Source organism: Natrix helvetica (genome assembly GCF_964273705.1).
Source record: "Natrix helvetica genome assembly, chromosome: 11".
In the NCBI taxonomy this organism is placed as follows: domain Eukaryota; kingdom Metazoa; phylum Chordata; class Lepidosauria; order Squamata; family Natricidae; genus Natrix; species Natrix helvetica.
In genome coordinates this window covers 13,257,209-13,282,381 of record NC_138562.1, presented here as the reverse complement: position 1 = coordinate 13,282,381, position 25,173 = coordinate 13,257,209, and the positions used below count along the sequence as shown (strand labels likewise).

The 25,173-nt window shown below is 45.0% G+C and overlaps 2 protein-coding genes across 5 annotated transcripts in view; both read right to left on the bottom strand.

Moving 5' to 3' along the window:
* SYTL4 (synaptotagmin like 4) overlaps window positions 1-14,102 on the bottom strand; it is a 30,837-nt gene extending 16,735 nt beyond the window's left edge. Inside the window, exons 1-6 of one of the 3 annotated variants that reach the window (XM_081963873.1) lie at window positions 13,961-14,102; window positions 5,639-5,801; window positions 5,031-5,246; window positions 3,890-3,999; window positions 1,927-2,041; window positions 405-518 (exon numbers count right to left, since the gene is read on the bottom strand). In XM_081963873.1, the coding sequence (XP_081819999.1) occupies window positions 405-518; window positions 1,927-2,041; window positions 3,890-3,999; window positions 5,031-5,246; window positions 5,639-5,751 (668 nt within the window). In that variant the 5' untranslated portion in view covers window positions 5,752-5,801; window positions 13,961-14,102. Of the gene's footprint in view, window positions 1-404; window positions 519-1,926; window positions 2,042-3,889; window positions 4,000-5,030; window positions 5,247-5,638; window positions 5,802-10,638; window positions 10,772-13,735; window positions 13,851-13,960 lie in introns of those variants that run through there. The other 2 variants (XM_081963874.1, XM_081963872.1) reach the window with 2 other exon arrangements.
* Window positions 14,103-16,108: 2,006 nt separating this feature from the next.
* TRMT12 (tRNA methyltransferase 12 homolog) lies at window positions 16,109-25,143 on the bottom strand. Of its 2 annotated transcripts, none has more exons than XM_081963881.1 (7): window positions 25,036-25,143; window positions 23,756-23,924; window positions 22,623-22,821; window positions 21,178-21,328; window positions 19,852-19,961; window positions 18,483-18,640; window positions 16,109-17,305 (listed from the first exon to the last, which is right to left on the bottom strand). In XM_081963881.1, exons 1-7 carry the CDS (start codon window positions 25,107-25,109, stop codon window positions 16,838-16,840), a joined length of 1,329 nt encoding a protein of 442 aa, XP_081820007.1. In that variant the 5' UTR covers window positions 25,110-25,143; the 3' UTR covers window positions 16,109-16,837. The 2 variants fall into 2 exon arrangements, with proteins under 2 accessions (XP_081820007.1, XP_081820008.1); XM_081963882.1 differs by having other exon boundaries at window positions 22,662-22,821.
* Between the last annotated feature and the right edge of the window lie 30 nt (window positions 25,144-25,173).

Below are 25,173 nucleotides of genomic sequence, written 5' to 3'. Positions count from 1 at the left end.
CACTGCGGTAATTTCACCCATTGTGTACAGGACTAAATCATGGCTTCCAAACTCATCGGATGGGATCAAATAAAATTTGAAAGTCTTCGGGCTTGATTTGCAGTGCAATTATGTTCACACAAAGCTATGATTTACTAAACAAAGCACAAAGTCACGGGTTTACACAATATCTTAAACGACAAACCAAGATCGCCAACCATATTAAGGTGAAACCAGATTGCTAAACCACCAGTAATCGCGCAACTTTATCTTAGTGGCTAGTTTGAACATAATTATCTATGTCAGGAGTATAAAGACTTTATACAAGTATAAAGACTTTCTGTCTGTCCTGCGCCCTTGCTAATCAAATCTTCCATTTGCCCCTCAAAAGATTTAACTGACAAGATCTCGGAAGTCTTTCTCACCTAGATCGAGTAGAAGTGGGGCCAGAGGCTGGGCGCGAGCCATCCAAGCTCATATTCTCAGTCGATTCTGTGTCACTTTTGGGATCCCGTAGCTCAGAGGAATCAGAGATCAAGCTGAAAGAGAACAATTAGATCAGCAGCAAAAAGAATCCAGGTCATCATGATTCAAGTTCACAAACTCTGGGCAAGCTTTATCAGTCAGGGAGCAGAGAACCCATGCTGCTGAGCTATTCCCCCCAGATATCTTCCTATTATCTAGGGCGGCTAGAAGCTGTTCTTCAACCACATCTGGAGAGAACTTAAGTTGGAGATGGCCGATTTGTAAACTCCTTGATTTTCTTCCGACATCACCAGTTTGATAAAGTACAAGAGTACAAGATCTACTTGTGATCTTCACCATTATTCCTAGAGTATTGGATTAGAAGACTTCCATGGTCCCTTCCAACTCCATTATTTCAGAGAATTATTTCTACAGCGTCCTCCCAAAGGTGCTTTTTCAGGAGGCAACTGGACTTTCTGTTTTTTTTTCTTTTGAAGATGTTTTGTTTCTCATCCGCACTACTCACTGACTCTGAGGATACAGATAAACCCCCAAGTGCTTCAAGGACCCTCTAGAAGGATGCAAATGACCAGCTATCTGCATGAAATATAAATCCTTCCGTTCTCCACTATCCTGTCAGACCTGAAGAAGCTTCTCAGATGAGAACTGAAACAGCTTCAAAAGAAAAAAAAATCAAGAAAGTCCAGTTGCCTCCTGAAAAAAGCACCTTTGGGGGACATCCATGACCTGGATCAGGTGTCTCCAACCGTGGCAACGTTTAAGACTTGTGGAGTTGAAGTCTGGGAGTTGAAGTCCACAAGTCTTAAAGTTGCCAAGGTTGGAGACCCCTGAGCTGGATGACTGAGAATCTCTACAGCAGTGGTTCTCAACCTGTGGGTCGGGACCCCTTTGGGGGTCGAATGACCCTTTCACAGGGGTCGCCTAAGACCATCGGAAAACACATATTTTCGATGGTCTTAGGAACCAAGACACCAATTTTATGGTTGGGGGTCACCACAACATGAGGAACTGTATTAAAGGGTCACGACATTGGGAAGGTTGAGAACCACTGCTCTACAGACTAATTCTACAGCATGATTTTCCAGCAAATTACGCGATCCATTCCTTTTCTACCCATTAAGCAGAACGGGTAGATACAACTAGGTTTGAATTTCCAAACTTTTTATTGTGACTCCCCAATTCCATCCATATAACTCATCGTATTCATTCAATCTTCCCGGGAAATTCCGAGGTGTGGGCTTTCTGGGAACCTGTCAATCAGGAAAGCACGATTCGAATTCCCACAATTAACCCCGGTTCTGAAGATACTACATCGTCTTCCTGCAGCCATAGCTTAGCTCTCCAGCAGATGGGCTGACAGTGGCACAGACCTGCTGAACGCTTTCATTTCGTGCACTTGGAGCATGGGTGTAAGAAAGGATGGCTCTCACCACAAGCCCCGAGGCAGGGAGGAAGACTCACCTGTGTTCCTTGCGTTGCTGCTGTGGACTTTTCGGCGGTGCTTCAGAGCTACTTTTGGGGTCTTTGCATTGAGCTTTCTGAAGAAGCACTTGGCTTGTTGTCTCTCTTTTGCTAGCTAAATGACCAGAGAAAGAGAGGTATCAACATAAAGCACAGCCACCACACAGCGTAAGTCCTTATTTAAATATGGGGTAATGCCAGGTCTGCCATCGTATTGCTTCAGCCTGCTTTGCTGGTATCCTGCCATAAACGCAGGGAGAGAGGAGAATGGGGATGTAGGGAGGAGGGTTGACAGCATGATAGGAACCAGAGGTGCCAAGTTAGAACAGGCCAATGACCCAAGCACACGAGAATGAGAATGGGATGAAAAGTCCACCAAAGAGGCATCAAGCCTTAGGACTTTTTATCAAAGCATGTAATTTGGATATTATTGGATAATTACAAACTGGCCAAGAGAGGGAGGGCCTGGAAGAAGGGGAAAAAGCAGGGTTTATGCCAGAATAGTCAGATCCGGTTTTGCTTTTGCTGTAACTACTTGGTTTTAGTAAAAGTATACCTTTCGCTTCAATTGGAGTTGAGGGTCTCTCTTTCCTAAGTGTCCAAGCTGGGACAAGCCTGACAGTGCTGATTAAATCAAAATTGGTTGGGTTCCCACACAGCACCTTAAATAAGCCCTTCTTTAAATGTGGGGTGCTGAATAAGCCAAAACTAGCTGGGTTCCCACATTGCACTAAGCCTCTAATCCCAGTTTCCAAACTGTAATTGACTATATTCGTGCAAGACACTAAGCCAACCATGAACAAACCACGTCTGACTCTGTCCGCAGAGGATGCAACGCTCCGAAACTCCCCATAATTTGAACACAACTGTGTTATGGAAATAAGGAAATTAATATCAGTTCCCCCATTTTCACACCCTCTGCATTTGGCAGCCTTGTAAGGTTACACACCTGCAGCCCCGCTTACATTACGCTAGGCTACTGTTTGTTTCATTGTGGGTTTACTGAATGAATTATACTTGTCTTCTCATTTCTGGAAACCCGGTCAAAGCAAAGCAAAATAAATATCCAGTTTCCCTGGAGGAGCAAACCCAAAGCGGTCCTATTGGACAACTGGTTTACTCCTTACATTGTTTAGAACTTTGAACTTGCAGGTTTCAAAGTGCTCAGATTCCCCCCCTCTTCCCCCCAAGATGGGGGTAAAAATGTTCGGTAGGGAGGAGCAAACGGATGGATTGGGACAACTTGCTGCCGTCAACTCAGCCTGGCCAACTTGGTGCAGCCAACTCTGTATGGCACAACTTGCCATGGCCAATTCACCACAGGAGAACTCTCCGCGCGACAATTCAAGGATTTAAAATAATTAAACATTTATTATTTTGTCATTCAGATTTCATTCTGTCCTTCTTTTTGCACCTTTCCTTTAATGAGTCCATCCCACCATTTCTTTGATGTTAATGGAACTCTTGTCCCACGGCGAATTGGCCGGGACAAGTGATCCCCCAGTGAGTTGGTCCGTGTTGAGATGTCCTAGACCCACATAAGGAGGCCATTGGTGATGTGAGCAAGGAAGAAGAGCTGGTCTTGCCTGGGAAGATTCTAGTGGGATCAAAACGATCATTGCCAGATAAGAAATGGGACTAACATCGAGACCAGCGTTTCTCAAACTCGGTCGTCTTAAGACATCTGGATTTCGGCTGGGAAATTTGAGGAGTTGGAAGTCTGCATACTTTAAAGTTTTCTCCAACGGTTGGAAACCCTGGTCTAGATAGTAAATGCTGCAAGACCAGATTGCATTCAGATTGAATCCAGCTGACAACATCCTTCTCTCTACTTGGGAAATATCTCAGGGCATTGAAGGAATTGGCAGGGAGAAATTATAACTACTTAGCCTTGGAAACGAGTGAAGATTTAATCTAATTAAAAACCAGAGACAGAAGTTGCCTTCCGACAGAGATGCCCCACCCTGTGGTTTGCGCCGAAGTGACATCCGGATGATGTCACTGCCCAGTCGAGGAGCGAAGCGATGCATTCTTTGGTCGTAGAACCAGTCTCCAGTGGCTTTCTTCAGCTCCCTGCAGATGGGAAAGCAGGGAAGAGAAGAGCAATCACTTCTGAGGACATGAATCTCTACTCCCATCCCAAAGTCCGTTAAGTACGATTGCGCATTAGGTGAGATGAACCATGCTGGCTGGGGAATTCTGGGAGTTGAAGTCCACACGTCTTAACATTGGCCGTGGTTGGATAGACCCAGGTGTGTACAGAATCCCAAGGTTTATACAACCTGTTGTGGCCTGTCAGCTGCCGGCCCCTCCAGCAGCTGAATCAGAGGAAGAGAAGGTGTGGGAGTCAGGGTTAGCATCAAGGCAACCTGAGAGCTCCGAGGGGGAAGAGGGAGTGGAGCTGTCAGAGAGAGAGAGAGAGAGAGAGAGGGAGGGAGGGAGGGAGAGAGAGAGAAAGAGACAGAGAGAGAGAGAGAGAGAGAGACAGACAGAGAGAGGGGGGGAGGGAGGGAGGGAGAGAGAGAGGGAGGGAGAGAAAGAGACAGAGAGAGAGAGAGAGAGGGAGGGAGGGAGGGAGAGACAGAGGGAGGGAGGGAGAGAGAGAGAAAGACAGAGAGAGAGAGAGAGAGAGAGAGAGAGAGAGAGAGAGAGAGAGACAGAGAGACAGAGAGAGACAGGGGGAGCCTGGGCCATCCGTCAGCCCTTCAGATGGAAAGTCAACAGCCCCCAGCTCTGGGGGTGCCTGATGAGGAAGAGGAGGAAACAGCTGGGTCCAGTGCCTGACATGCGGATGCGCAGAAGGCAGAGGAGAGGAGAGCAGTGGAAATAAATGGGCCGGTCCTGGGGAAGGAAGAGCCAGTGCTGCTAGCGAGGCCCCGTCCTAGCTCTCGGGATAAAAGGCAGGGAGTGGAGATGAATAGATGTGGCAGACAACTAACCATCTCCTTGCCGGACTAACTTGTTAGCTTGCGGTGAGAGGGAAACTTTTTGCCGGGGCTGCTGGCATTCCTAACAAAGGGATCATTGATTTAGCTACAGAGGGTTGGTCGTGTTTGGGGAGCACAACCCCAGCCGCAACATGCAAAGCAGGGAAGCAGACTTACGCCTCCTTGGCACAAACTTTGCAGCGCCAAGAGCTGTCGGCATCGTAGGTGCGGCAGTCGCGACAAACCAGGTGATTACAATCCCGGCAGGTGTTGGCTTTGGGGTTGACCCGTCCCAGGCTCTGCTGGCAACGAGCGCAGGTCCGCTCGCTGTATCGCTGGCTGCCCCTCTTGGCCCCTTTCCTCCGGATCTCCAGCAGCTCATTCTTCAGGCGCCTGTTGGGAGGAAGGGCAGAAAGGGAGAAGGGGAGAGAAAAGGGTTGACTTCCTCTGGAGACCAGATGTGGCTCATCTGATTTGAGAGCCAGATGTTACTTGATTCAGCTTGGGTAGAAGGAAGAGCCTCAAAATATTGCATGGGGCTTGGAAGAAGATGGCAATCAGGTCTTCGACTGGACCACTTGGCCAAGAAAGAGCCAAGCTCTTCTGAAGAACAAAAGTAGGGTAGATCTTCTACATGAGAGGTTCCTACCCTCCTCCCGAAGACCACCCGCTTCCTACTCAGTGTCCTAAACTGGGAATGGCAACATACTCAGGGGGTCCCTCCTTTCCCCCATTTATCAGCCTCAGAGCCTTGGGCAATGATCCCCTGTTGGTCAACCTCTCACCTAATTCTTCTCTCTTCCACTTTCCGCAGTTCTTCATCTCGCTGGAGAACCCGAATGATGAAGTCCCTCTCCACCTCCGAGAGAAAAGACAGGTCTACCGCCTCCATCGCCATCACTGGAAACTCACTCCTTTCTCTTGCCTGTGGGGCTTGACCTCCCGAATCTAGAAAATATATGTACATTTCAAAACGTATGAATAGCAACAGCCCTGAGTGTTTAAATAAACAGCCCCCACCCCCAAGCGGTTTGCAGAGTCAGCCTGTTGCCCCTGACAATCTGGGCCCTCATTTTACCGACCTCGGAAGAAGGGAAGGCTCAGTCAACTTTGAGCCTGGTGAGAATCGAACTACTGGCAGTTGGCAGAATTAGACTGCAATGCTGCCTTCTAACCACTGAGCCCCCACGGTGAGAATCGAACATCTTCTTAAAAACTTCCAGTGTTGGAGCACTCACAACTTCTGGAGGCAAGTTGTTCCACTGATTCATTGTTCTCACTGTCTGGAAATTTCTCCTTAGTTCTAAGTTTGCTTCTCGCCTTGATTAGTTTCCACCCATTGCTTCTTGTCCTGCCCTTCTGGTGCTTTGGAGAATAGTTTGGCTCCCTCTTCTTTGTGGCAGCTCCTGAAGACTGCCATCATGTCACCCCTAGTCCTTCTTTTCACCAAACTAGACTTACCCAGTTCCTGCAACCGTTCTTCATATGTTTTACCCCCAGTCCCCTAATCATAGTCCCCTAAGATGCAGGGGTTCACTTAACAACTGCGGAGAGAAAGGCCGTAAAATATGGGCAAAATACACTTAACGACTGTCTCGCTTAGCAAAATTAATTTTGGGCTCAATTGTGGTCGTAAGTTGAGGATTACCTGTACATAAGCTACATTCCAGCCAGCCATGCTCCAATTCTTTTCCATCTCTTCTCTAAGAGACACCTACTTTTTATGGCTCCTGGTCTCTCTCTCACATGGGGCGTTTTGAGGGATTTAATGCTGTCCACCTGCCTATTTCAACAAATCCGTTTTCTTCCCTTTTATCACATCTGCCTATTCCTTCTCCAAAGCCACTTTTCAGTTACATCATCCCCACTGTGACTGAGTTTGTGGTGAGCCAATGGGATCCAAAGTGTGGGAACAAGGAAGAGAAACTTCCAAGGAGATTCAAATGTAACACAGATTGTATTATTTGCTTGGGGTGGTGGTGGGGGAGATATAGACGTCCGAGGGACACAGACGATGAAGTTTTAAAACCGGAGGATCCTGTTCTGCCAGATAACAGCTAAGAGTGCAAATAGCTATTTTGAAGAGAGGGAAAAACCTGGGGGCCTTGGAATTCGAAACTAGTAAACATTTCATGCCCTTGACGGGTTTATAGTACGTGACATTCGATAAAAGGGCACAGGAGTGATGAGAACATTAGCAAATTAAGTAGAACAACCATTCATTGCAGTAATGTATAGAAGAGAGGGCCAGAGGGGGGACCAAGTCAAAAGTAGGTTCTTTCTAACTTTATGAACTTGATTCTTATGATTCCCCGAGCCAAAAACAAAACAAACCACACCCGCAAAGGCTTCAAGCTCAGCCACTGCATTCGGTCAGTGTGTGGCTCCCCGCGTAATGTGTGAACCTAGCTATGGCAAACCAGAAAACGGGTCTATTCCAAGCCTCCCGTTCCAAGCAGACTTTGCGATGCTGATAAAGGAGAAGATCTGTAGCTCAGCCCTGAATTGAGGGGTCCCTGGTGCTCTCAGAGCTTGGTTGTTTTCTTGCCCACGTTTCATAACCCAACTTGGTAACATCATCAGTGCTAGAAGGGGAGCAGGGTTTTTAGAGTGAAGGGGAGGCTTGTGGGCTCCTTGGTGTTCTTTGAGCTTGCAGACATTTCATTACCCAACTAGGTAACATAATCAGTGTTAGAAGGGAGCAGGGTTTGTGGAAGGAGGAGGAGGAGAGGGGGAGGGAGGAAGAGGGGGAGAGAAGAGAAGGAGCTTCCTATAATCTTCTCGGTTGTCCTCGCCACTCTCTGTATGGACTTTCTATCTGAGGCACTGCAGTCGCCAAACCAAAGGGATGCAGTTTGTTAAAATGCTCTCGATTGTGCCTCTGTCAAAAGTGGGGCAGGAAGATGGCAATGACGTCTGTGGGTCTGCGTTGTTTTCTTGCAGATGTTTCATTATCCAAACTAGTGCAAGTCTAGTATTAGCACTGGTGATGTAACCTAGTTTGGGGTTGTGAATTATCTACAAGAAAAATGAACCAAGCTCTGAGAGCACCAAGGTCCCCCCTCAGAGTCTCCGATCCCATCAATGCCTTCCAAGTATTCCTTACTCATCTCAACCAACAAACCTTGTGTTTTCTGACAATCAGATGCCAAGAAAATGCCCCAAGAAAAAAGAAATCCAGTTTATCCGCATCCTTTTTTTTTTTTTGTCTTCAAACCAACATTCCATTTCAACTGCCAAGCCACCCGGCACCAATAAACCACCTTCGGGCACAACTCTTAAAGAGACTGGCAAGTCAGAAAGAGCATTATGGGCTGTGCCCTCATGGCTGGCAGGGAAGCCAAATGCCCAGACCTGTTGGAGCAGTTTCCAAAAGAGATAACAAGCGGTCCAAAATACGAATCGGGGACCCTGCCCATCTCAACCCCAAGTCGCTAAGAGGTTAAAAAAAAAAAACGAGGTTATACCAGCTAGGAGAATATTTTTGCTTCCAGCCGAGTCAAGGTTTCTCAGCCTTCTCCAGTTGCATCCTCACAAAATTGTGTGTATGTGCAAGACCATTACTGTGGAGGGTGGCAAAGGTTTAGCATTTGTATGTCTTGCAAGGACTTAATAAAGTTCATAAAGCAAAATCGGGCTTCAAAGGAACTTCAAATGAGCCAGCTAACTCAGCTCCCCTACGAAAAGTTTGCATTTAGATCAATGGTGAAATCTATTTTTTTTGACACCTGTTCTGTGGGCGTGGCTTGGTGGCGGGGTGTCATGTAACTGGATGGGCGGGGCCAAGTTTTTTTTTTTCCACTTTTTAAAGCATTTTTTCCCTGCCTATTCGCCCGAAACGGCAGGAAAAAAATGTTTTAACAAGCGGAAAAGAAGTTTCCGACGATTGCGCGGCTGACAGCTGAGCTACGCAATCCTTGGAAGCTTTTCTTTTACTACCGGTTCGCAGAACCAACGACAATCGTCCCTACTGGTACGGTGGCCTGGAGGCGGAGCTCTCACCTCGCAATGGGGAGGCTATGGGTTCGATCCTAAGTAGAGGCAGATATTTCTCTCTCTGGTCACGCTGAGAATATACCTGCTGAACAAAACTCCGCATTGGCAACAGGAAGGGCATCTGGCCAGTAAACACTCTGCTCTCATTCAGTTGCCAAGACTCCACCCCCACAAGGGATTATGAGATCGTTAAAAGATGATGATGAATGATAAGGGCCCGAAAGGATTTCAAATGATCAATGCGCTTGCTTCACATTCAAGGTCGGCATATTCACGCATGAAAAAGGGTTTTTCCACACATTTTATTTGCACTTGCAATGGCTGGAAATTAAATATTTTGCACAACCCTCGGCTCTGAAGGTTTTTTTTTTAATTTAATCATTCCCAATCTCTCTCGTTACCCACAATAACATTTTATTCCCACCCTACAATGAGGTGGATTTATCGACTTAAACTTGGATGTCCTGAGTCCTAACTGAATTTCTGATCCACTGCATCCCACCACATCACCTACGTTCAAACGTAGTTCTGCCTGCTTTAGAGTGTGTCTATGAGCAAGAAAGGATCCTAGGGAACCAGGCCAGAAGTCTGCTTCATTCAGCATCCTGTTTCCCACAGCTGCCCACCAAGATGCTTTGTTCACATCTCCTACGTCCTTCTTGTTTCCTCTATTGTGGTAAAACCACTACGGATGTGTGTAAAACCACTACAACACTGATAGCCTTATCATTTCTCCTTAAAACGGTCAAACCTAGCAGTCATCCCCCATTTCCACCAGTAGCACATAAGCCTTCCTGCTAAGGAAGTCGAGACACACCGACAATCCCGAGCCAGGTCGACAACAAATACCTGTTCAGGTGGGACGAGGCCAAAGTCACCGGCCACGCCAAACCTCGTCATGCATGCAAATTCAGCCTGGGACTCTTCAAAGGGATCCATTAATAAACACGTTGACTTAGAACCAGCGTATGAACATTACAAGAAGTTGGATGATCCAAATGTCCGATCAATGACAAAATTGCCCATCTCTTTATAAGCGCTTTATGTATAACAGGAACATTCTTAGATACCCAGAATTGGACGATTGAAACACACAGAATGCAAATTTAAAATGTAGACTATAATAATAATATTAGAATTTTGCAACAAACCGGCAGGCACCATGCATTTTCCCCCCACATGCAAAACATTTGCAAAATACGAGCATTTCTACCCATCTTCACCCCTCAACATCTTCGCACCAAGTTTCTAGAAAGAGACTCTAGAAAGAGTTCAGAGAAGAGCAACAAAGATGATTGGGGGACCGGAGGCTAAAACATATGAAGATTTGCAACATATATGCAAAAACTGGGTATGTCTAGTTTAATGAAAAGAAGGACCAGGAGAGACGTGATAGTAGTGCTCTAATATCTCAGGGGCTGCCCCAAAGAAGAGGGAGTCAAGCTATTCTCCAAAGCACCTCCACAAAACAAGAAGCAATGGGTGGAAACTAATCAAGGAGAGAAGCAACTTAAAACGGAGGAGAAAGTTCCTGACAGTTAGAACAATTCATCAGTGGAGCAACTTGCTCTAGAAGTTGTGAATGCTCCAACACTGGAAGGTTTTAAGATGATGTTGGATAACCATTTGTCTGAAGTGGTGTAGGGTTTCCTGCCTAAGCAGGGGGTTGGACTAGAAGACCTCCAAGGTCCCTTCCAACTCTGTCATTCTATTCTATTCTATTCTGTATTTCTGCCTTGAGCCTCAAATTTGAACTGAATATAAAAACAGACACGAAAATATATCCAACCGTTCCAGAAGCTCTTTCTGAACTTGGCTTCCACTTCCTTTCCATCTCCAGCCAAGAGTGAGGCATGCGGTACAGTGTTTATCTTTGACATACACACACTTCCCAGTCCAGCTATCACACAGGCTTTCTCAGGAAAGGAGGAAGAGCAGCAAGAAAATGCTGTATTCTGGCTTCCCGAAAGACAAACAGTGCTGAAGAGTCCAGGAAAAAGCCTCCACCTCTCTTTTTTTCTGCTCTCTAAAATAGCCAGCACACAAAAGCAACAAAACACACACTCTCAGCTCCAAGGAATAAGTCAGTACTGAAAGCTGGAAGTACTGCTTTGTCCTTGATTTACGACCAGAAATTAAATCATGTTTATTACAGCCAAAGACAAAGAGACCAGTACAAATAAAAACCCTCAAGGAATATCCAGTTTAAAATTCTAGAATAAAAGTCATAAATAACGGATAACATCTACATTCAAACCACAATTTGGCATCTAATCTGTCAGCTACACATGGCCTAACTTTACTATAATCACAATCCTTAAACTGTGTCATTAAATACTAAAATGCAAAAAGAGTAATAACGCAAAAGGGTTTGCTACATTAGTTGTGTAAAATAGTTAGGGGGGATTAATGTTTAATCACGGCCAGGATAACTATCGAGGTATGGGTAATAATTATTGAGAGGCCTGGGTACTTATAAATTCTAGTAATAAATTTTTGTCTAGATTTATTATAATATAAATATAAATGATTCTAGACAAAAGCACGTTTAAACAAATATAGTTAAATGAGAACGATGGTATATCGAGGGTATAAAGATTTTTGATTTAAAATGTACAATTCAATATGAATGAAATATAAAGAATGATTGTAGTAACGCACGAAATTTATTTGTAACCAATCGACATGCTTTCTGGAAGATGTAATGAAGAATGTTTTTGTGTGTGTTTTTTGTTTAATTAAAAAATAAAAATGATACTCAAAAAATAATTATTATTATTGAGAGGATATAGTTGGTTTTTTAAAAAAAATATCTCTATGGAAAGAGCATCAAAGGAGACTTACGACAATTGAGCCCAAAATTTATGTTGGCCATGAGTTGCTTTTTTCATGCCGTTGTAACTTTGAAGGGCCACGAAGCAAACCGTTGTAAGTCAGGGATGACCTGTAGCCAGGTTTATTACTTTACTAGTTTGGGATACCGAAATGAGCACCGAAAGCATAAAACAGGGCACCTCCATTGAAAATTCCGTGACTCCCAATATGATCAAACAAGGACGGTGTTAATCAAACAAATTGGCTAACATTAATAGGTAAGTAAGTAAGTAAATAAGTAAGAAAAGGCTCCACACCAAATAGCTTTCTCAACGGAATAACCATCCAAAAAAAGTTGTGGTTTATTTGACTTTGGTTAAGTAAACAAACTAGAATTGGCTTCACCCATCCTAATAAACATTATCGTCAAGCCACTCTTTGAGGAGACAACACACTGGATTAACCTGCATACAAGCCAACTAATATATAGTTAACTAAGTTGTTCTGGCACTCAAGCTTACTGGGTTTAAGGTGCTGCTGTCCTAGAAACCAGAAAATTGTGAGTTTTAGTCCTGCCTTGGCACGAAAACCAACTGGGTAACTTTGGGGATGTCTCTCTCTCCCAGCCCAGCCCAACTCATGAGGGGGGGGGCATTGTTGTTGTTGGGAAAATAAGAGGGGGGGATATTGTGTGTATTCACAACCTTGAGTTATTTATAAAAAATAATAAAGGTGGGATGAAAATTAATAAATTAGTCTCACTTGCAGAATGTTAAACTGCAGCTCCTGAGCATGCACAGAGTCGCCTCAATTCAGAAAGAGCATAAATACCTGCTTGAGGTCATCCGATACAATTTCTTTGCCACCCCCGTCCCAAGCGCACATTTCCAAAAGAACAGTTGACCTGACATTGTTTTTCCAAGACATGCTCCATGCGCCACATAAATCATTCTCTCCAAATAAATTGCTCTAAGGCCTTACACATTCCGGTTGGCATGGCAAATGTAGCCATTATGCTTCACTAATCATGATTTGTGGCTCAAGGGATCTCAGTGACAAACTCCAAAGCAGGGTTAGAGAGAAGGGCTGAAATTTCATTTCCACCTGCTGTATAATATACATGTGTATCATTAATGTTACAATTTGAGATTGTAATGTATGGAGTTAAAAGTCAGGTTTTCAAGACTAACCCTTGTCTAAATTCTAAAGCTTTGTCTAAATTCTCAACTCATCTCTATATTTTAAACCCGTCTAAATTCTAAACCCATTTCTAAATTCTAAAGCCTTGTCTAAATTTTAAACTCATCTATATTTTAAACCCATCTCTAAATTTTAAACCTATTTCTAAATTCTGAACCCATCTCTAAATTCTAAACCCTTGTCTATATTTTAAACCCATCTAAATTCTAAACCCTTGTCTAAATTTTAAACTCATCTCTATATTTTAAACCCATCTCTATATTTTAAACCCATCTCTAAATTCTAAACCCTTGTCTATATTTTAAACCCGTCTAAATTCTAAACCCTTGTCTAAATTCTAAACCCTTGTCTAAATTCTAAACCCTTGTCTAAATTTTAAACCCCTGTCTAAATTCTAAACCCTTGTCTAAATTTTAAACCCCTGTCTAAATTCTAAACCCTTGCCTAAATTCCAATCCAGAAACCAGGATATACTCAAGAATATGGGGAGGGGGGGAGGGAGAGAGAGAGAAGGATTTTTAAAAGTATGTATGTATGTATGTATGTATGTATGTATGTATGTATGTATGTATGTATGTATGTATGTATGTATGTATGTATATAAAAATGCTGAAACCTATTTCCTGCAATGACTTTCATGGAAGAAATACTCAAGTTCTTGGGAAGTTGGTGAAGAACCTCTGCAAGAACCTGTACCTCTGAGCTTACACAGAGTGCACCCCCCCCCCTCCACCACCACCCCAACCTGCTAAGCTTCATTTGGCTAAACCCGACCAGCCCGGCCAGAATTCACCCAACAAAACCCCTCGGCTTTGCTGCAAAGTCAGATTTGGAGAGCGCTCCGAGTTGGGAAGAAAGGCTCCCCATGCCACCCGGGCGCTGCGGGGGCTCCGTTTCCAAAGACCCTCCTGCCCAGGCTCTCCGGACCACGCCAGATCCGGGACTGAAAAGGCAGCAGCGAAGGGCTGGTCCGAGGAGGAAGAGGAGGAGGAGGAAGCAGGAGAAAAGTGGGAGAGGCGCCTGCTTGGGAAAAGTCCGGAGCTCCAACTCCGAGCGCGCCAGGCGTTGGGGAGATCCGGGGTGGGGGGTGGGGGTACCTGCAACCAGCCGCGCCCGGGGGATTCGCCGGCTCCCCGCGAGGATCTCTCCGAGCGACTCCAGGACAAGCAGGAGCTGCGGCGCCGAAAACCCGCCTTGACCCGAGGCGGAGTCCCCGGCTTAAAGGCGCCGCGCTCCGCTGGGGAAAGGCGCTGGCGCTGGCGGCCCCGATCGCGTCACGGTCTCCATTACGCGGGGCATCCTTTGGGTGCCTCCGTTGTTGTTCTTCTTTCCTCTTGCTCTCTTCTTTCTCTTCACCTTTTCCTCTCCTTTTTCCTCTTGTTCTTCCCTTTCTCCTTCATCTCTTTTCCCCATCTCCTCTCTTCTTTTCCCCTTGTCCTCTCTTCTCCATCTGCTCCTCCTCTCTTCTTCTTTTTCCTCCTCTTCTTCCCCCTCCTCCATCTCTTTTTCTTTTGTTCTTCTCTTCTTCTCCATCTCTTTTTCCTCTTCTTCCTTCTCCTCCTTTTCCTCTTGTCCTTATCTCTTCTCCATCTGCTCCTCTCTTCTCCTCTTCCTCCTCCTTTCCTCTTCTTTTAATAACACACAGTAAAGGTAAAGGTTCCCCTCGCACACATGTGCTTATCGTTCCCAACTCTAGGGGGCAGAGCTCATCTCTGTTTCAAAGCTGAAGACTCAGCGCTTTCCGGAGACATCCCTGTGGTCATGTGGCCGGAATGACTAAACGCCAAAGGCGCACAGAACGCTGTTCCCTTCCCACCAAAGATGGTTCCTATTTTTCTACTTGCATTTTTACATACTTTCGAACTAGGTTGGCAGAGCTGCGACAAGTAAAGGGAGCTCACTCCGTTACGTGGCACTGGGGATTCGAACTGCTAAACTGCCAACCTTTTTGATCGACAAGCTCAGTATCTTAGCATAATACTGCCTTTTTGCATATCAGTGACTGAAGACTTTTAATCTAACCACGCTCTAATTCAAACCTGGTATGAAAAGGTGATAAAGGTAACCTACAGAACAAACAAAAGGCTGGTTAATATGACTCGCCTATTTTCCCTGGTATTAGCTCTGATTTTAAAAAAATGCTACAACCACAACCCTTTAAACTAAACAAAGACATCGCCCTAACCAGGTGGTGACAGCTTCTATTGTTATCTCGGAGGAAGATGAAAATTAGATTAAGGCTGCTCCAAAGTTCACTTTTACCATGCAATTGTCTTCCTCATTCACAAAATGACAGAAGGAATTAGAATCAAACAATATTAGTTATTGCACGAACTAGTCCTCCTTTTGTTCACTGAAAAAAACCACATATGGCTGGCTTCTCATTTATTTATCAAATTTATATGCCGCTCATCTCATGGTGCGAGGCCAATTAAACCACTTGCTTTTAATCTAGCTGTTTTGTGAATCCAGCCACGGGAGTCAAGACCCAACGGTTGGCATCTTAATTTAAAAGCATGATTCTGGGTTAGTCACCCAATAATAGCAATACCAAATGTTTTTCGTGCGAATGGCTGGATTTAGCTTATATGGTTTGTAATCGTTCTTTTTCAGACACCATAGGAAAGAATCTATGGTAAGTAAACGTAAAGGTTCCCTTCGCACTTATGTGCTAGTCGTTCCTGACTCTAGGGGGTGGTGCTCATCTCCATTTCAAAGCCAAAGAGCCAGCGCTGTCCGAAGACGTCTCCGTGGTCATGTGGCCAGCATGACTAAACACTGAAGGCGCACGGAACGCTGTTATCTTCCCACCAAAGGTGGTTCCTATGTTTCTACTTGCATTTTTTACGTGCTTTCGAACTGCTAGTATGGCAGAAGCTGAGACAAGTAACAGGAGCTCACTCCGTTACGAGGCACCAGGGATTTGAACTTGCCTACCTTTCAATCGACAAGCTCAGCATCTTAGCCACTGAGCTAGCAAAAAGTTATTTGATATGATGCAGACTCTATAGCAAACAGTATAGCTCAGGAAGAAGGCTGGAAGTATTGGCTTAGTTTGCAGAATCCAGCAAGCATCAACTAGCTGCCCAAATCACTTCCATCGCCTACTTATGTTCAGTCCCTGCCAGGGTTCAAGGATTCATTCAAGTTCTGATTGCATTCACAAAATCCTAAAAATTATGTGACATTTCCAGCCACCAATATTCTGACCCAGCCTTCACAGAAGCAAGAAACAGACACCCTGCAAAGAAAAAACCCTCTTTATTTACACATTGGGTATTAACTGCATTCACCAACCGAAAGTCCAGGCAAGAAGTTAACTGAAACAATAGTCCTTATCAGCTCGCTATGATAAATGCAAGGCTGTGAGCTCCCAGCCCGCAAATTAAGTCAGAGAAACAGACAAACCTCAGTTCTGGCAAGGCAGTCTTTGTTGCAGGAAACACACAAGGAGCAAACTTTCCAGAAATATGAACCTTTGTCTCCCACAACCACCCCTCCCCTTTCCTTCTATTTATTCCCCAGCCAGGGAGGGGCCAGTCAGCATCCACGTTTATTTTGCTTCCCGAGCCAGCTCATTGTCCTCCGTTGTTCACCTCTCCTAGCTGCTCTGCGGATACGCACACCTGGAACAGGCCCCAGCTGTTCCTCCTCCTAACTCATCTCCGACTTCAAAGGCAGCTGCCTCTCTGGCTGGGAAATTCCGGACGGCCCTGGGTCTATCTCTGTGTCTGACATTGAGCATCCATCACAGCCTTCCCCAGACTCTAGAACTGGCCCAGGTTCTTCCCCAACCTCCTCATTGTCCGAGTCTCCTGCCAGCTCCAGCTTCACTGGCAGCTGGCGGGCCACAATAATCAACTTCAGGTTCCAAAAAAAGTGGGAAGCAGCTCGTGAAGAAGATCCAAAATGCGGTACTCCTGCCCTGCTTCTTCCAAGATCCTCTGAGCCAGAGGAAAGACATTCTCCCTATGCTACCCAAGTGGCCGGCAATCTAGATCCAAGACTAGATGGTCTACATGAGGGGCGTACGATTTCACATGTTCAAGATGCAAGATGTGGGTTTTCCAAGGTTTCCTATCCAGGTCCTGAAGCAAATTCTGGATCCGTGTCGCTGCGACCGCTGCCCAGCCCTGCCATTCTTGTTTGGCTGAAGCCGTGAATGATCGTCCAACGTTCTGGAGAACATCATGGTCCTTCAGAGCTACTCGGTCTTCTTGGCCATGGGATATTGCTTGGGTGGGACCCTGCTTAGGTGACCGATTCTGCTCTGGTTGCTGGGACACCTTGAGTGCCTTTCCTGGGAAAGCCTCCACGTTTTGGTGTATGTGAAGGACCCCTCCGACATCCTTTCTCAAGACCTGGCAAGCAACTGGCCATCCTTCCTCCGACGTCGGGATCAATCCCAGATTTACTCTGTCAGCCACACCCCGTAGTTCCACCTCCAGCCAAGGAAAGAGAGAGAGAGAGAAGAGGAAACATTTTCTCAAATCAAAGCATATGAGCCTCGGTGGTGCAGTGGTTAGAGTGCAGTACTGCAGGCTACTTCTGCTGACTGCCAGCTGACTGCAATTTGGCAGTTTGAATCTCACCAGGCTCAAGGTTGACTCAGCCTTCCATCCTTCCGAAGTGGGTAAAAAGAGGACCCATATAGTTGGGGGGGGGGGGGGCAATATGCTGACTCTGTAAACCGCTTAGAGAGGGCTGTGAATCAATGTAAAGTGGTACATAAGTCTAATTGCTATTGATTTGCCTTCCTAGCTCAGTTTATACTCAGAACCGCAGCAGCTCTTTAAAGTTTCAGGCAGAGAAAGTTTCAGGATGTGATGATCTGGGGCAAGGCACAGAGGCAACATAGACAGCTGATAGTTCAAACTGCCCCTTTATTGATCCAGCTTTCCCCCAAACACTCCGTCAATGGCAAATCCCAAAGCAAAGTGATATCTCTCTGTCTCTCTCTGTCTCTCTCTCACACACACACACCTCCAGCAGCCTCTGGCTGCAAGTAGCCCAGCACAATGCTGTGAGCACAACGGCTGCAAAGCAAGAAATCCAGCGGGGCAAGGGAATAAGTTAATGAGTTCAGGAAGCAAAGCAACAAGGCAATGGTTTCAGGAAGAAAGAAATAAAGCAAGAAGTCCAGGAAACTCCAAACATCAGCAATGGCACACAAAACTCCATGAATTCAGTGTTTGTTCCTGACAAATGCCCCTCCCCACAGCGTCTCCTTAAATCTCATTCTCCAGGTGTGCCTTGTGAAGAGGGGCGGGGTGCTCGGCTCCCAAGTTGTTGGGTCAGCCTGCACTGTTCCTGTCTTCTCTCCACTCTCCGTGCTCAGGGATCAGGAGGAGGTGGTCCTTGCTCATCGCCTGAGCTCTGTCGCTCGTCATGTGCACTGCTTGCCCTCTCTTGGGTCATCCTGCTTCCGTTCCTCCCTGCCTACAAGTCGTCCCAATCCTGAAAGGCCCTGGCCTGACTCGGCCTCCCCACATTCCTCCGAAGCCAACAAAGCCGCCCCCTCGATCTCCGACAGCTCTAGTTCCAGTTTGTCTTTCTCCGCAGATTCAGGCTCCAACAGGAGCATGACACAGGGTCAATTTTGAGGCCTTTTCTACTCACCTTCCTATTATCCCCCTGGTGAACGTGGCATCGATCCTGGACGGCGTTCAGTTGCAGGTTCTTGTGTAGAGCTTCCACAGCATGGGGGTTCCACTCACAAGCGTGGACAAAAGCAGCACCGGCATGAATTAAGTATGGCAGAGTGAAATAGCCAATCCCTGAGGAGAAGACAGACAGAATGAGCTCAGTGTCCATGCCGTTACATTATCCTTGATTGACACCTAAGCTTTGTTTAAGCAGTGTGGGAAGAAATACCGTATTTTCCGGCGTATAAGATGACTTTTTAGCCTATAAAAATCATTCCAAAAATCGGGGGTCGTCTTATATACACGGGGATTACGGCGAGCTGAAACTTACCGGTTCCAAGCCAGTCTGAATGCCGTTAAGTACCGCTGCCGGTGCCGTATTGCGCTGCATTTTCCATGCCGGCAGCGCTGAGCCAGCAGTTTCCACATAGCGTATACCGCTATGAGCCAGCCTGCTCGGACTGTCTTGGAGTTAGGAACGCGGGCTGATGATGTCACACTCTCTGCCAATCCGAGCAGGCCTTGTATTCATTAATAGAAAATTCATTGGTCGCCGTGATTGGCTGGGCACTGTATACTGGAATGGCGATACCTGACGTGACAGTATTACTGCACCACACCGCCTGAAAGGCCAACAGTATATTATACAAATGGATAACAGTCATGACCCCATCATGACTCCACCAGCAAGAAGAAAGAAAGAGGGGTAGTCTTATACTGCCTCGGAAGAGCATAGTCTTCTACGGCAAGCATAGGCCAAACTCTACATTTTAACAGGAAAAGTAGGGAGTCGTCTTATTCACCCAGTCGCCTTATATGCCGGAAAATACGGTATCTATCTGGTTCAGTTCCAAACCAGGAGAGACACTGGAAACATGGAGGCTGATTGGAAAGAAAGTTTAATGATGAACAGAACCACCAAGCACATGGTTAATATCAACAATAACTAATAATTAATAATCAATAATAATTAATAATTAATAAGCAGTAATCAATAATCAATAATTAATAATAATAATATGTTTAACCAGATTAACATATCTTCCTTATATCACTGGTCCTTCCATATATTTCCCCCGTTTCTAGCTCCTGTTTTTGTCAGCTAACCATTGATAAAATAAGTCCCAGGTCAAAAATATATTCAGTCTCTTTCTTTTCCTTAATTGTAAGTAAGCTTATCCATTTCTGCACATTCTAATATTTTTTTTAAATCACACTTTCATCTGTTGGGATCTCTTCACTTTTCCATTGTTGTGCAAACACTATTCTAGCTGCAGGCAATACGTGTAAAATCAGTATCAATACGTGTAATATTTTATGTGTATTATCAAGGCAGCATTTACCAGCATAAAGATCCACCACTACTTCTCCTGCGCATAACATGGAGGCTATCCGTAACTTCTCGGTAATGTTTCCGGGAGACAGCATGCACTGGGTCACATCAAAGCTGTATCTGTGGAGAAAAACACAGATGCAGGGGACTAGATATCCACCCTAAATTTCCCAAGAAGTATACTTCTAGCCCAGGGGTGGGCTTCAAAATTTTTAGCAAGGGTCCTCTGCCCGGTTGCTGAGTGGGCGTGGCCTAGTCGGCTTCCTGTACCACAGCGGTGTGTGTGTGAGTGTGTTTGCCCTCCCTGGGCTCCGGAGGCTTTTTTCGAGCCTCTGGGAGGGTGAAAATGGCCTCCCCAGGCTCCAGGAGACTTCTGTAGAGCTGTACAGAATCTTAGCTAGAGGTTCTCCAGAATCCCTGCAAACCTCCCGTAGCCCACACCTGTAAATCTAGCCTAATGCTAAACTTTGCTAGGCTGTAGGGCTCATGACCCTGTGGGAAACAAATTGGCAGCCTAGATTAACCAAGCAGATGTTCATCTTGGCTTGTTTTGGAAACGTATCAACTTACCAGAGATCTTTCTGTCCTGCCCAGCAACAGATTTCCCAAAGTGACTAACAAAAATCAGATAACTTCATATCCAGAAATGTGCATAACGTGTGGGAAATGAAAACTATGGTACGTGCATAGGAAAAACAATATGGCCCCTTTTAACAGGCCTTATCTGCTTTAAGATCTCTACTACAGGAAATCTAGCTAGTTTCCACAGATGAAAAACTCAATCATGGAGATTTTTTTCCATCTTACTTTCAAGCCGTATCTGCTTTCCTGCAATTTAAGACTATTATTCTGTGTTTAACTTCTCGGTTAAACTTGAATGTCTAGGACCTGTGATTGCATTAAAGGTAAAGGTACCCCTCGCACATGTATGTGCTAGTCGTTTCTGACTCTAGGGGGCAGCACTCATCTCTGTTTCAAAGCCAAAGAGCCAGCGGTCCGAAGACGTCTCCGTGGTCATGTGGCCGGCATGACTAAACACCTTCGGCGCACAGAACGCTGTTACCTTCCCACCAAAGGTGGCTCCTATTTTTCCTAGTTGCATTTTTACATGCTTTCAAACTGCTAGGTTGGCAGAAGCTGGGACAAGTAACGGGAGCTCACTCGGTTATGCGGAGCTAGGGATTCGAACCTTTCTGATCGACAAGCTCAGCATCTTAACCACTGAGCCACCTTTTATTATTAATTATTATTATTATTGCATTATTCATTATATTGCATTATACGTAAGTGTAAAGGAGGAAAAGACAAGTCAAGGAGAAACTTTTTTTCCCCTTACCTGATTCCATTGTCCACCTGTTCAACCCAACCATCCTCGCCCAGCAACAGAATCACAGCAGGAGAACGAAAGAAATCTGGTTGCACTCGGCCCCGTTTGGCTAAACGCCGGGCCCCCAAAGCATCAGCAACCACCTGCCAAAGTCCTTGGCCTGGAACAGAGCGCAAAGGCCATTATTTCTCACTACAGAGTTGTTCAATGACACCAAAACAAACCAGGACATGTTTTAAGAATCAACATAAGGTATTTTATTACAGCAGTAAGTTTCTAAAGAAACCATATCACCAGGTGAATAAAGAGTAATCTAATCTTCAGCTGGCAGTTCTTATATTCCATTGTGGTCTCACATTCCAGTACTAACTCTGTTTATCTTTTGGGATTGACTTCTATCACCTATCTGGACATTATCTGCTTTGTTCTTATGTATTGCCTGTGCAAAATATATATTCAGCTATGAAGTGCTTTGTTGCGTATTGGTTTAATGTGAGGTAGGAATTTAGCCCACTGTGCTTTATTCAACAAACTATGGTTAAATAAGACATCATCTTCTTTTAATGACCCCATAATCCCTTGCAGGGTGGAGTCGGGGCAACTGAATGGAGCTAGCAGATGCCTGTCCTGTCGTCAATATGATGATTTGTTCAGCGGATATATTCTTATTGGGCCCAGAGAGAGAAATATCTGCCTCTACCTAGGATTGAACTCACAGCCACATGGTTATGAGGCAAGAGCTCCACCTCTAGGCCACCGCACCATTCGAAGTAAACCGTAGCTTAGGGCAATTATGAAGCACAATCATTGTAAGTCAACCCAAGTATGTGCAATTGCAGTTATCACATCTTCTCCTGTTGCCCCATGCCTCCATATCTTCCTCTTCTTTCTTTTACTATGTAAAGCCCATGCAATAAAGACCCGGCATGCCAGATCTTGGTGAAACCCTGAGCACCAAGTCACTGCTATGTAAATAACAAATATTAACCTTAACAAGGAAATTAACATTTATGATGGGAGAGGAACAAAAAACCCCTGCCTCTGTTCAGACCCAAATTAAAAGAACTGCATTCTAGTTATTTTAAACTTGCACTCCCCAGTTTCTTTCTGCAAAGATACCTATTTTAGATATATATGTTCCGTTAAGGTACAGCCTGTTGTGCCTTAAAATGGCTTCTATTGTACAGCTAGTGGAGTTGCCATGGTAACAGCTTCACAGTACTCCACAAGGGGGCTCCCTCTGCTAAGGGGAAAAATCCAACATTAGAAAATTGGCCTGGAAATTTCCCCCCTGTACATAAATACCCAGGCAACACCGGGTTATCAGCTAGTAAGGAATAAAAGTCTGTTTTTACTGAACAAGGATCCCCCACTGTAAAATTATATTTGCAGTTTATTTGTTTGTTTGATCGACTGATTTCTTTAGCCACCCAACTTAATAAGCGACTCTTTACCTAATTCTCTCCACTGCTTTGCTCTAAAGCAATCCTCACTTAGAAGAATGAGGTCCCCATGCCTCTGCCAGGACCGTGGCAGATCTTTCTCCAGCTCTTCTGACCACGCAGCACCATGGGTTGACATGAGGTGTTGTAGCTCACGGTGCAGTTTCTGAATGGGTGAACTTATCATAACTGCTTTCGAAGGAATAGGAGTCTAAGAAAGAAAAAGAAAGTCAAGTTTCCTCAGTGATGCACAGAGCTTGCTTCAATTTGAAATCCTTTCTAAACAACTTGGCTGTATGGGGTCCTAGGTACTCTCTGATCTTGTTTATCTTTGCTATACATCTGCACTGTATATAGAATGGGATGGAATGACAGAGTTGGAAGGGACCTTGTAAGTCATCTAGTCCAACCCCCTGCTCAAGCAGGAGACTCTATACCATTTCTGACAGATGGCAGCCCTGTCTCTTCTTGAAAGCTTCCAGCAATGAAGCTCCCACAACTTCTGATGGCAAGCTATTCCACTGGTTGATTGTTCTCGTTGTCAGAAAAGTTCTCCTTATTTCTAGTTTGAATCTCTCCTTGATCAGTTTCCACCCATGATTCTTTGTCTGGCCTTCAAGTGTTTTGGAAAACAGCTTGACCCCCTCCTCTCTATTGCAACCACTCAAATACTGGAACAGTGCTGTCATGTCATCTCTTCATTAGACTAGCCATGCCCAGTTCCTGCAACCATTCCTCATGTGTGTTAGCCTATTGGATGCTTATGATGAAAGGTTCAAAAGGCAGAATACTTTGAATGTGTTAATCAAAACCCCAGTGATTCCCAAAGCATTACCTTACACAAAACCAGCCCTTCTGTGATATTCAGAACAGTTAAAACAGTGGCAGCACTAGTTCCAATCCAAACCCACACTTGCATCGAAGAAGCTCAACCAGTGTCTGAATTTTGATCACATGGCCATGGGGATGCTGCAACAGTCGTAAGTATGAAAAATGGACATAAATCGCTTTTTAAAGTGCTGTTGTACCTTTGAACAGTCATTAAATGAACTGTTTTAATTCAAGAACTACTTTTTTTTTCCAGCTCGAGAGATAAATCTAGAGTTAGGCAAAACACGTGGCTTCTTCACAAGAGCTTGACTTACGTGTATCCATGTCAGAGTGCAGGCCTTTCCATGTGGTATGCTCTCCTTCAGCTGTTGTAGATGCTGCGCTGTGAAGCTTTGACCAAGTACAGGCAACGCTGTGGTCCCATCAGGAAGTTTTTGTACTCGATAATGGGAGTTCAAAATCCCTTCTTTCTTCAAGAGTTTTCTGTAATATCAACCAGTTTGTGAGGCTCCCCACAGAAAGTTATTGCTATGGCTAGAGAAGGTCCAAAACAGAATGCAAGAAAGATTGGTGGTTGGTTGTTATTGTTTTTTTTTTATCTCTGGATGAGACCATATTAAGTCAACAACAAAGAGAAAATGGATCTGGGCTTTACCAACATGCACCAAGTGGCCAGCCTGAGAAATCAGCAAGACTTAATAAGGAAACTGCTCGTGGCATAGCCACAAAAACAGGAAAGCTGGGATGGATGGATGAGTAGATAGATAAAGATAGGAGAGAGAGATATAAAAGAAAGAGAGAGATGACAGAAGCTAGATAGGATAGGGTAGGAATAGGAATAGAATAGAATAGAAAAGAGAATAGAATAGAATAGAATTCTTTATTGGCCAAGTGTAATTGGACACACAAGGAATTTGTCTTTGGTGCAGTTGCTCTCAGTGTACATAAAAAGACAAGATACATTCGTGAAGAATCATAAGGTACAACACTTAATGATGGTCATAGGGTACAAATAAGCAACCAGGTAACAATCAATATCAATATAAATCGTAAGGATACAAGCAACAAAGTTATAATACTGCAGTCATAAGTGGGAGGAAATGGGTGATAGGAACAATGAGAAGATTAATAGTAATGCAGCCTTAGTGAATGGTTTGATAGTGTTGAGGGAGTTATTTGTTGGGCGTTGGGGAGAAAACTGTCCTCTTGTCTAGTTGTTCTGGTGTGTAAGGCCCTATAATGTCATTTTGAGGGTAGGAGTTGAAACAATTTATGTCCAGGATGCGAGGGGTCTGTAGTTACTTTCTCAGCCCTGTTTTTGACTTGTGCAGTGTACAGGTCCTCAATGGAAGGCAGGTTGGCGGCATTTTTTTTCCTGCAGTTCTAATTATCCTCTGAAGCAGAGACAGACAGACAGACAGGCAGACAAGAGTGAGAGAGAGAGAGATGATAGAGATGATAGAGAGGAAAGGAGCGATGACAGAAGAGAGAGAGGGGGGGGCAGAAATGAACCTTTTTTAGGGAAAGGAGAACTTCCCGCATATAAACCCCTTCCACCCCAACGCTCCCCTTTCTAGAAATCTGCCCCCCACACCTGAAAAGCTGAGTAAACTGAGCCTCTGTAACGAGAGCGGCGGTGCCGCCAGAGGACGAAGCACCGGCCTCCATCTTCCTCAATCGGCGCGGAAGAGCGACGGAATCAGCGCGGAAACGGAACCCAGTTTTGAGCGCC